The sequence below is a fragment of the Dendropsophus ebraccatus genome, chromosome 2, assembly GCF_027789765.1.
Source record: "Dendropsophus ebraccatus isolate aDenEbr1 chromosome 2, aDenEbr1.pat, whole genome shotgun sequence".
Classification (NCBI taxonomy): domain Eukaryota; kingdom Metazoa; phylum Chordata; class Amphibia; order Anura; family Hylidae; genus Dendropsophus; species Dendropsophus ebraccatus.
In genome coordinates, this window is record NC_091455.1 from 49,771,030 (window position 1) to 49,783,662 (window position 12,633).

The 12,633-nt window shown below is 43.6% G+C and overlaps 1 protein-coding gene across 8 annotated transcripts in view; it reads right to left on the reverse strand.

Annotated features, from left to right (window-relative positions):
- Window positions 1-12,633, reverse strand: part of NCOA2 (nuclear receptor coactivator 2) — a 162,777-nt gene that overhangs the window by 10,875 nt on the left and 139,269 nt on the right. For 7 of the 8 annotated variants that reach the window (XM_069957498.1, XM_069957495.1, XM_069957496.1 and 4 more), the window contains 8 exons: window positions 5,790-6,006; window positions 3,823-4,035; window positions 2,760-2,975; window positions 2,348-2,474; window positions 2,072-2,234; window positions 1,671-1,952; window positions 1,376-1,465; window positions 615-1,059 (listed from right to left, as the gene is read on the reverse strand). In XM_069957498.1, coding sequence (XP_069813599.1) covers window positions 615-1,059; window positions 1,376-1,465; window positions 1,671-1,952; window positions 2,072-2,234; window positions 2,348-2,474; window positions 2,760-2,975; window positions 3,823-4,035; window positions 5,790-6,006 — 1,753 coding nt within the window. The remainder of the gene's footprint in view (window positions 1-614; window positions 1,060-1,375; window positions 1,466-1,670; window positions 1,953-2,071; window positions 2,235-2,347; window positions 2,475-2,759; window positions 2,976-3,822; window positions 4,036-5,789; window positions 6,007-12,633) is intronic. The other variant, XM_069957502.1, reaches the window with a different exon arrangement.

A 12,633-nucleotide genomic window follows, 5' to 3' on the forward strand; every position in this document is an offset into this window, starting at 1 on the left:
ACACAGCAGCAGAAGCAGCTTTATACGAGCACAGCAATGACAAAGCTATTGTATGTTTATAGGCTTGGCAAATTCGGTGTACTGGCCTAGTATTCACAGGTTAAAACAAATCTAGGAGATGTATTAGATCGGTCCATGGATGTTAATGACATGTTAGTAATCACATGCAGTTAAATACTTCAACATCTCGGATATTTGGAACCATCCTTTAGTTGCAGGGATCAAGAGAATAAGGAGATTTATTTGACCATCTTCACTCTTGTACATGCTGAAAGGGAATCCATTACCCACTCTAAATAAGAGCTGGTTATGTTGCAGAGTGACAATATATATGAGAATGGATTTATTTACGTGGATCCAGAGGCATCAATGTTCATAATCAGATTCTAGCACCTATAAGAGTGAACAACTTGCCATGACTTGTGCAAAGACTGGTTCTTTGTTTGCCACCCAGTCACTTCCAAGAACTCGTCAAGCCTATGAAGACTGCTGATACTGGAGACCCCATCATAAGTAAGGGGCTGGACTGCAATGTACTGCTTTGCAATAGGTTGCAGGCCTAGCGACACTAAAGAGATTAAGCAAGACCGGCACTTAAAAGTGGAAGGTGGTACCTGAGCTGGCAAACTGGAAGGCATTGTGCTGAATTGGGGGATTCAAGACAGGCCCATACTGTCCTCCCATACTCCCCATGATCCCTTGGTTAGCCAGATTCATCTGGGAGCCATGCAAAGAGCTGTGAGAGAGCGACTGTGACCCAGGGCTGGGGGGCACTGGGGAGAAAGGACTGGTGAAAGGTGGTGGGGATGGAATTCCAGTACCGTAGTTCGGTGGAAATGGAAACTGCTGTGCATTGGCTTGTGGTATCCGAGGGCTGCTTATAGATCCTGACATGGCTGCAGAAGTCACCATGTTTGGTGGCATAGACAGTCCTTGTCCTCTCATCATCATGGCCCTATGTTGCACTTGCTGCTGCTGTTGTTGAAGTTGTCTTTGCCGTAGGTGCTGACTCAAAATCTCCCTTTGCCGCTGAGCCATCATTTGTGCATTGATGGGCCCCTGCAAACACATGACCAAATAATATATTTTTTGTGCAAGTTATATATAAACCACCCCTTTACATACAGTATATCCTCCCATACACATGCACTCTCGCCTCTGACAAGCATGCATAGTCAATGGGAGGAAGCAGCTGTCAGGCTGCATAAAAACATTAAATAAATGGCTGGTCCTGCTGAAATCACACAGATTTGGGGCCGACATGTATCCAATTCATATGGCCAGCTTTGGACTCCATGTGACTCACCCACACATGACCCAGTTCTTCAACAGTCAAGAACTATGACTTTCTTTAGTGCCCTGTGCTAAGCTTTACCTGCTCCCTCATCTGTGCTGGTACTCCTGGCCTCATAGACATGTTCATGTTGGAGACATTATTCATAGGATTCATTAGTGGTTGCCGGTTCTGTTAAACAAAGAAATCTGATGTCATTCAAAGTGTTTTTAAAGCGTTACTGTTCTCTATATAAAAACTTTTGACAGGTCCCGTAGCAGAATGCATGCATGACATGTCAGAAGCTTTTATCTATGCATTTTCATATAGATGTACTGTTACATTTACCGACAAAAAGGACATCAAGTACTCATACACAAGTGTCATAAATGGATACCTGCTGGGCCTGTTGGAGGCGGTGCTGTAGCTGGAGCCTTAACTGGTTTGGTGGGTTTTGTACCATTCCAGCAGGCCTCAATCCAGGCCGGGTTTGCATTCGCAGCATTCCATAGTTTGGTCGCTGCCCCATAGGGTGAAAGTTTGGATCCGGCATTTGAGCATAGCTATTCTGTGCCATCTGCCCTTGTGCAGAGTAAGCATGGTTAAAGAGGGGCGCCTTCTGCTCCATGATCAAGCTGGAATCTTGACTGCCGAATGATTCTGGATCAACAGTCTGACTCTGCAAGAAGCAAAAATGTCTCAAGAGCGGTTTTATCACAATTTGCAAGATATATGTCCCTCTACTTAAAACAAACAAAGGGAAGAAAACAGCAAAGTATATTGTGCACAGGAACATACCTGACTAACTAGTTCTGGTATTCCAAGAGCTCTGTCAATTTCCTCTAAACCATCAAAATTTCGTAAAGCCATATAAAGCTGATCAAGCAGGTTCCCCTCTTCATTTGGAGACTCAGATGAAGGCGGCTGACATAGTAACTCTTCTGATGAGCTAAACTGCTGCCTATAAATCAGAATATTGAGGCCATTACGTACCAAATAATGACATGCTTTTATTTTCACCTATCAGCCATGTAGTAAACTGGACATTGGAAGAGCTGTGACTAAGAAATGTACCTGTTCTGATTACTGTAATTTTGTTCAATAGGCAAAATACTATCGGGCCATGGAGCCGTTTGGTTAGGAGGCGCCTGCTGCTGGGTGTATGGTGGTCCAGTCATGTTCATGTCTAGTTCAGAAGTTCCTTTAAGAAAGAAAAAAAACTTTAGTTCTACAGTAAAGTTGAATGGTTTACTTGTATGGTCAAGATATGCTAAAAGAAAGTTTTAAAGTAAGTTAATAAATACACCTTCTTTATAGATGCCAGATTTAAGCCCTAAATCAGGCAACAGAGTTGAATGAATTTAAAGTAAGGCTCACATGTCCCGTTCAATAGATATAAACTTGCTGAATCTTCCTGTAGATTCATGTATCTACAATACACTTTACTTAATCAATCAAATTTAGTAGACACTGTGGTCAGACTTACCCATACTCATGACAGGGGACTGCATCATTGGTCTAGGACATGTCTGGTTTGTGGGCCTCATTGGAATATTTGAGGTTGGACTGCGAATCATGCTCTGCATGGGCCTGTTCATGGTATTGCCAGTAGTGGGACATGCTGCCCGCACTGCATTCGCTGTCTGGGAAGCCCACTCACTTGACTGTAAAGTTGGCCTGGGGCCATTTCCTCCCATCATTCCTGTAAAAAATTCAATAATTTTTTAAAGACTTAAAGATATAAGTTTACTAAAATGGTTGGAAGAAGTGCACTGTAAGTGTGTGACCATCAACTAGTTAAGGCGTACTTCTGAGACATGACATTACTAGGAGTGAGTGCCAGGCAGCTACCCAGACAACCCATTTAATATCCCTGTCAATAGGGGAAAAAAAGTTTTGATGTGTTGCAGATGAGTTCTGATCAGACCCCACCAACCTCTAAAATGATCGGGAGAACTGCATGGTCATACACTTCACAGATCTCCATATAAGCCATTATATGTCTATAGAGCTTGTCTCAAGCAGGAAGACATTGAGAAGTAAACATAATGCCCTTTTCTCAGGTCGTTCTAGAGATCGGTAGCAGTCTGACCCTGACTGATCAAAATTTTTGACCTGTGTGACATGTCATATATATATTTTTTTTTACAATGACAAGGAATGACATGGAGAACATAAATAGCCTTGGCACAGTGACAGGATAGCCCCTCCTGGTGTACAGAACTTACACTGCATTTCATAACTTTTAACCCATGTCTAAATTGAGTCCTGTCTTTGCAGCTTTACTGAACTGAAATTTCCCCCAGATTTAGTTAATGAAATAATAAGGGTATAAGGGTATATAACATTTTCTTATCAGCCTCACTACTATATATTTTTATGGTTACACTCCAAACAATAAGTAGCATTCCCTCTGCAGAACAGCTGTGTATCACTATAGGTGAAGCCATTGCCAATACACGTATAGTTGTGTAGTGAGCCTACAGTGCCCTCCTACTAATCCCATGCCAAACAATAAAAAATGCATATAACACATAAACGCCACCTACCGGGACTACTGCTGCGCACCCCACCTTGTCCTCCCATCATCGCCTGACTGTTGATCATTCCAGATGGTGGCATTGCAGAGAAGGGGCTGGTATTCCTCATGGGCTGAAATGATCCAGCAGTGGTCTGGTTTTGTAAACCAATGTCCAATGGTACATTCTGGTTTGGTAAAAGTCTTCCAAGCTGAAGCTGTGGAGCACGGGGATTATTGAACACTGCAAAGACATAACCACACGGGCCAGGGTTATTACTGTTGAACAATCAGAGACATAGAGCTCACAAAAAGTCATGGTGGAATGGTTAATACAATGTGTAACGAAATCTTGCTATGACCTGGGTGGTGTTTGGCGCTGGAGGTCCAGTACCTAGGGCAGGACCAGACGATACCAAAATACATTTTATTGCCAACCCTTTCCTGCTACCCACCACCCTGCAGGAGCAATGCTCCATCCATCCCTCCATATTAAGGCTCCACTAAGAAGAGCCAAGCACACAGTGACAGTGTGATTTTCTGATATGACTGTAGATTGATTCTCTTTAGAATTAATCGATCACATAAAAAACACTACTTGGGGGGCAGCCCACTGCATAATATATGAGTGACCGTTTATACCTTATGGAGCATTAGGAGGAGGCAGTATATGAGGGGCACTATGCACCCATTTATATAGAGTTCTTACAAAGTTATAGGAGAGACAATGTATTATAGGACTCTCTGTATTATGCAGTTTATTTGTTGGCATTGTGTTTATGAGGTTATTTATAAAAGATTATTATCCATGCGGGTTGTGAGATTTTTTTTTTTTTTTTTAAGGGGGTGGTGTCAGTCCTAGCTATATGGTGTTATTGTGAGCTACTGGTTATGTGCCGCTATTTTCTGGGCACTGTAGTTGTAGTGTACGATTATTTGGGAGTACTATAGATGGTAGTTATGCCGTATAGTATATAGGTACATTGGGTGGCACTGTAGGCACACTGTTGGTGCCAATGACCATTTCAACTCATAAGAAACTGCATAAGTGTCCCCCCCTCTTTTTTTTCTCTTTCTTCTCCTCTCTCCTATTCTTTAATTTGTTCTCCTACCTTTTTTTTCCTTCTTAATTGGCCCCAACCCCCCTCTTTGGCTGGGCCTGATTATTTGGGCCCAGTGCCCGGCCGAACCCCAGCCGAACTTACCCCGTTGCATGAAGTCCCGCTCCTGGAGCCGCTCCCGCTGCAGAGATCGCGGTCGGAAGCCGGCACGTGCACATCAGAGATGAGTCCGATGCCCATAGAGAATGAATGGAGAAGTCATTTTCTATGGGCATCGGACTCATCTCTGATGCGCACGCGCCAGGCTTCCGACCACGATATCTCGGCAGCCGGAGCGGCTCCAGGAGCGGGACTTCATCCACCGGGGTAAGCATAAGGGTCTCTAAGCTGGGGGGCGGCCGGGCTCTGCCCCGGCACGGGGGATGAAGGTTAGCTACCCATTTTATTCCGCCATACTCTGTTTTGATGTTTGTATCATTGAGATGCCTATGCAGGCGCAAAACGTTTGTATCTTTTGTAAAATTTTAATAAACTCAGAAAAAAAAAAAAAATGCATAGGTTATAGGTAAACTGAATTGTGGAATTGACTTGAAGTCTGCCGGAGCATCCTTTTGTATAATGAGAGAGGATGTCACCAGAGAGATCCATTTAATTCAGTTGTCTATTCAGCAATTGTGTCTTATCAGCTATATTATATATAGCAGAAGAGTAGGAGGCCGACGCCAGCAAGATAAGAGAGAAAACACAAGGTTATGCTTATACATTATGACCTTTCGGCTTGTATTTCCCATAGTAAGCAGCAGGGGGCGCTGTTTGTTTACAAACAATTTCTCTTAGGAAAAACACAAAGAAAACAAGTGGTTGTTGCCCTCCGACAGAGAGAGAGAGAGAAACACAATCAGCGACAGGAAATCCTCTGTGAGGGTCCGAGACTTACTGCTCTGCTGCATCCGGAGCGCTCTCTCCCTCTGCACTCGGTGAGGTAGGGCCGAGCTGTTATCACCAGCAATCTGCATCAGGTCATTGATGATAGCTTGTTTGTCCACGGAGTTAGCATCAGGCCGAGTGTCGGAGTAAAGCTGGTTTAACTGGCTGTTCTGTAAGTCGTCCAGGATCTCATCCAGGTTATCCAAATCAGAGCTGGTCGGTAAATGCTTTAAAAGAACAAAAAGAAGCAACAAGTGACTATTAGCTATCATCATGAGATGTAACGCACAGTGATAGTACAACCAACATTTCTTTTATCCGACATCCAATAATACAGAACTGCAACGGACTGTGGGATTACATAAAACCACAAGATAACTCAGCAGTTGTAACAGAATGAATACTGCAGGGTCTGGTTGTGGTTACTAACATATAGGAAGGCTCAGACCGCTGTCCTTTCCTATACAGTAGGGAAACCGTATGTCAGTGTATACAGGTCACTCATCAAGCACTTGACTCACACTCAGCTTATACTAAACAGTGTTGTGCTGAATGTTACCAATCCTTAAAGGGAAGATTTATACACAGTTCTAAGATTTTCTGACAGAATAACCAGCAGGTTGCTTTACCCGTTTACTTCCATGGGAATTCCAGAATTCCAGCCACCTCCTACTGCCACAAAACCCAGATGGGGTTGGTGGTCCTGGTTCTAGATGTCTCACAATGCCTCCATTCTAGGACCTGCATCTATCTGTCATCTATATATAGGACGGGAATAGCCCTTTGTTTTCAGGGTGACCAGTGTGGGTCCCCAGTCTGCAGTGACATCCTCTGGTGGTGGGGGGCTGCCAGTGGGCTCCTGTATAAGAGCTAGAACTCATACTAACAGCTTATGTTCTTACAGCAGCCTCCTGACTACATCCAGGATTGCAGGATTCACTGACATTTAACCCCTTGACCACTGCATTCAATGAACACTGAATTATCAAAGGGAAGTCCCACCTTATCCGGGTCAGTAACCTGGGGAAACCATGTGCATTCAGCCCTGGGGACCTAAAAAAAAAAGCTTCTAACTGTTATAGAAAAAAAAAAAAAAAAAAAAAAACTTTTGACATGTCACACTGACATTGTCAAACAGTTGCCCCAAAATGTATAGCTATCACAATTATTTATATTTACTCCCAAACTGGGCCAGATAAAAAAAACAAAAAACAATGTGCCCCATAAAAAATCCTTTTAGAAAACAAATTTATTAAAAAAAAAAAAAAATTACAGGTTGTGCTACTGAAATGCAGATAAAAAGTAGAGCACTCTTCAGGCATGATCATCAAGGGGTTAACCAATCTGATGAATTGGGGTGACTACTGTAGAAATATATGAGTAAATGAGGATGAATGAACGTCCATCACATGACTGTGGAAGGCAATTTATATATTATATCTAATCTGAAGATCCAATTGTCTGCAATTTACCAAGAATGTACAAGACGTGCATGTGCGGGATATAAGTGTGCAGGATATAAGTGTGCTGGAGGTGGTGGTGGTGCCGGGAGGGAGAAGAGAACATTTTCTGCTGTTTCCCCCCCACAGTGCCCCCATTTCTTGTGCCAGTGTCATAGACACATCAGCGCTGGCACAGAACATACATCAGAGACCTGGAAGTATCACTTATTACTTATAGAGCAAAGGAGCTGCTCATCCTCCCGGCTGTGACGTCTCTGCCATGAATGCAGGGAGATGGCAGAAGCCTCTCCTACATGTAACGTGCCAGGGAAATGGCAGTGTGATCACGGGCACTGACGTCAGCTCCTGGGGAGAACACACTCAGCATCTGTGGAGACAATGTTGGGATGTGCAGTATATGTAGGTCACCTAAGGACAGGTAAGCGACCACGAGGTGCAATGAATGAACGGCACATGGTATAATAAGGAGGGAGGCCGCCACCATGATAATGGAGAGGAATGTCAGCGCTCGGGCTCAGCACAGGAAGTGTTAACAGTGGCAATCTGCCTCCGTGTCAGCTTTTCTTGGCTCTGCCCTTGTACAAACAGTGAACCTGCTACACAGCGAGAAGCCTTTCTAAAACATAAGCAGCTGTAATCTGGGCCGCCCAGTCCAAGTAATGGCTCTCAATTAAACAACAGACGCGCTAGTCCCAGAATACTTGATGAAAAGCGGAGAAACAGCCAAGCGGTCCAGATGGCATTGCTACCCCCGGATCACCCAAACAGTATTTTTGTCACATAAGGAGAGATAATCATTACAGCTTAATCATACAAAACATCTTAAAATAACTACAATGCTCGCATTGTACGGGGGAGAAACGCCAACGGCGGACAGGCCAGTAACCCCCGGCCCAGTGCCACCCAACCATCCGGGCCAAAACGTGACTGCCACATACAGTATCCAAGTATAGCTCTGCCATGGGTCACCACCAACCAGCCCCTATCAGAGACATGACTGTAATTTAGGTATAGACATCGGCAGTGCTGGGCAATCCACTATAGCAGGGGTAGGGAACCTTGGCTCTCCAGCTGTGTCAAAACTACAACTCCTATCATGCCTGGACAGCCAAAGCTAAAGCTTTGGCTGTCCAGGCATGATGGGAGTTGTAGTTTTGACACAGCTGGAACACCAAGGATTCCTACCCCTATTCTGAAGTGTCCTTTACATCTGACTAGTCACCCTGCATATACAGATATATATCATCCATATAACAATGTATGTGGACTAACAGGCCTGGCTCAGGGGCCTTCTGGGCCTTCTCCCCCCCCCCCCCCCCCCCCCGAACACACAAACATAAGGAAAACAAATGTAGAACTTCTCCAAAGGTTGAACAGTAACATGCAGGTCTATCCGGCCTAATAATCCTATATAGTATATATGCAGCTCTCATTAATCTAAGCTGCCATGTTACACTCGGCCTTCAGGAGAGCGCTCTCTGCTTCCCCAACATATGTTAGCTTGGCAAATCTGTCCCAAAGGCAGAGAAACGAGAGTATCACAGGTCGGTCAGATCCAGGAAGGACCTCCAGGCTGACATGTCACTTCCAGACGGAAACAATGATTTATTACCGCCATATAGAACCACACTTGTGTGCATTCCATCCTCTCTCTCCCAGTATGTTATACTATACCTAGATGGTAGAGCCTGGCAGGGATATTTATAACCCAATACACATAGCGATCTCCATGAAGGAAGGTTTGCTGATAGCGACTCCCACAGCAGCTCGAGAGAATACTGGGTGCAGCATAAGGCTGTGTTCACATATCCAGGTTTTTAATTGTAATTACAGAATAAAGAGGTAGGAATGGGTATAAAGAGAAGCCTCGGTCTTTTCTGTATACATGTCCTCCATTTATGATCTGTTCCTGGCTCTGTACTGCAATTAAAAACCTGAACATGTGAAAACGCCTTAAAGGGGTGATCCAGGATAAGAAAACCATGGTTGCTTTCTTCAAAAAACAGCACCACACGTCCTCAAGTTGTATGTAGTATTACAACTCAGCTCCGTTAACCTCAATGAAACCGAGATGCAAGACCACACTAACTGAGGACAGTAGAAAGCAACCAATGTTTTTCTAATTCCGGGAAACCCTTTAATACTTTATTTTAGGCTGAGCTACACGGCACAAAAATTGCAGGGTCACACATAAATGTAAGTGAAGGTGTTGCATTGCAGCATAGCATGACTGGTTGCAGGACTTTGTCACCATTGCCCCCAAAGTAAGTCGCATGCGACTGTGACCTGCTATTGACTTCTCTGTATAGACGGTGAGCTGGTAGGGTCTTCTTTGTATAGATTGTGAGCTGGTAGTGACTTCTCTGTATAGACGGTGACCGGTTATTGACTTCTCTGTATAGACGGTGAGCTGGTAGTGTCTTCTCTGTATAGATTGTGAGCTGGTAGTGACTTCTCTGTATAGATTGTGAGCTGTTAGTGACTTCTCTGTATAGATTGTGAGCTGGTAGTGACTTCTCTGTATAGATTGTGAGCTGGTAGTGACTTCTCTGTATAGATTGTGAGCTGTTAGTGACTTCTCTGTATAGATTGTGAGCTGGTAGTGACTTCTCTGTATAGATTGTGAGCTGTTAGTGACTTCTCTGTATAGACGGTGAGCTGGTAGTGTCTTCTCTGTATAGATTGTGAGCTGGTAGTGACTTCTCTGTACAGATTGTGAGCTGTTAGTGACTTCTCTGTATAGACTGTGAGCTGTTAGTGACTTCTCTGTACAGATTGTGAGCTGTTAGTGACTTCTCTGTATAGATTGTGACCTCTCTATATAGGCTGCAACCTGCAATTTGTAAATTAGCACAGGTGTATATAAATATCTGGTGGGAGTGATGTCCGTGATCAAGAACGCACATGCGTTCGAAACGCATTGCGCGAACCTCTGTGGTGTATATGGCTGTATTTTAATTTGGATCTAAAATAAAGTTAGTTTTTTTACCGAATTGCTGGATCATCTGTACTTCATATTGGACTATTACGCACCAGTCGAGGGTGGATCCATGCAACGGAACAAAAGCAAGGGTGAGTTACCTATACTTTCTCTCCATTATACTTTGACCTGCCTGTGACTCCTCTGTATAGACTGTGACCTGCCTGTGGCTCCTCTGTATAGACTGTGAATATGCTAAAAAAAAAAAAGCTTGTGGAGCCTGACTGGTCTTCCTGAGATCAGCAATCTGTTTCTCTGTATAGACTGTGCCCTTCCTGTGGCTTCTCTGTATAGACTGTGACCTCCTTGTAACTTATCTGTATAGAATGTGCCCTGCCTGTAACTCTGTATAGACTGTTACCTGAATGTGGCTTCTCTGTATAGAATGTGACTTGGCTGTGACTTCTTTGTAAATTATATTATATATATATATATATATATATATATATATATATATATATATATATTTATTTTTTTTAGGCCATGTTCACACGCTGTATTTTTTCAATAAATAACGTCCGTTGTTGCAGATTGCAATACCAGCTGCCATTTATTGAAAATGTGATAAAACAGCAGCTATCAATCCATAGAAGATAATGTTTTAACAGCGTCTGAACGTGGCCTTAATATCTAATTCACAAAACGTAAAAAAAATGCACGTCCGAAAGTTGCACATACATTTACTGCTGCGATCTAGCCCTAACCGAAAATTCAGCATGTACCAAACATCGGCAAATCCCTTCCAAGGACACACCCTAAAGTCTACCCTATCCAAATCTGATTGAAACTATAAAGAGACGACTTAAGAATTATGCACCAGAATGCCGTAACAAATTGTGCAAAAAATTGGGGTATACAGCAAGTGTTAAATTCATTGTGCCTTTCCCTTACCTCCTTGGTTCATAGTAGTGATCCCCAACCTGTGGCCGCAGGCTGTCAGGCCATGCTGGGAGTTGTAGTTTTGCAAGATCTGGTAGGCCTCAGGTTGGGGATCAGAGGTCTAGAAATGGTCTAGTGTAAAAACATCAGCAGCGCTTTATTTTTTATTCTGCTAGATGTGCCACCTTCACTGTCTTTACCTAAATCATCCTCCCTTCTACACTGCAATCCAAAAAGGAAGAAGAGTCTTCTACGTGTATCCCAAAAGTCATCTATTTCTGTCTCCCCTTCCCCTCCCTCCAGTGCTAGCACATGTGAGACAATGCGCGCAGCTAAGAGGGGCAAGGCTTGTGCCGCTTCATTGCTCATCTGCAATGGAGAAAAGCAAGCGATGAATCCCCCCAGAGACCAAGAGGAGCTGGAACCAGATTTCTGCCTGGAAAGCTTGCAGGGGGTCTCGCTGGGTGACCAATAGGTGCAAGGTGACTAACGCTTTCCTCTTAGTCGTCTGTGGCCCGTGATGACATATACGCACCAGTCACCAGATGTGATTGAAAGGGATGAAGTCTGTTATGCTTTGCATACATGAGAAGGCATTGCTGTTCTGATCACACTTCGTGAGTATGTGTGTGTGTGTGTGTGTGTGTGTGTGGCCAAATCACTTAGCTGGACTTCATATAAATCTAGTATCTGAGATGGTCTGCGTTCCAGCCAACAATTACTGGGACGTGTTCATACTGTAATGAGAGGGGAAGCAGAAGAGGCATTTAGTCTCATTACAGAAATGTCAGCCATCCAGGAAGAAGAAGAACAGAAAAATGCTGTGCGGCCTCTTGTTTTGCATGAAAAGCTGAACGATTTGTATGCAGGTGATAGATTCACCATCTCAGAGAACAATCCACGGGAAACATCAACCTGGAGTCAGTTTCTTCAAAACTCCAGACCTGAAGGGCGTGCGTGAAGAATTGTGAAGCTTGTAGGAAACTAGTAGAACTACATATACCAGCATGACAAAAGTCAGCTCTGCATGACCGGCGGGATAAATAAATAGGTCACCGTAACAAAAATGTGACAATAGCAAGGACCTATTACTGAAGTGTGGGGTCAACAAGTAGAGTGACACTCACTTTTAAAGCCAGATAGAGAGATAGAGAGATAGACAGATAGAAAGATAGATAGATAGATAGATAGATAGATAGATAGATAGATGTCCATCTAAGACTCCCCTATACTGTGCTGTAAGGGCTTCAGGAACCATCACTGGATCATTTATTTTGCTTTAATCGACTGATTGTAGTGTATACCGCTGCAGAATATGTTAGCCCCATATAAATATTTATTTATTCATTGGCTTCAACTGGAAAATATGCTGCCACAAGTGACCATTTCTTAGCAAAATAATCACCTGATGGAGGATACTGGTCTGTTCAGCTGATCCCTGAGTCACAGGGCACTAAAAAGTATGTTCACGAAGGACTAAGGGTGTTATTACACGAACCGATGGGGGGCCCGATAACTGTTTACTGGGCCTA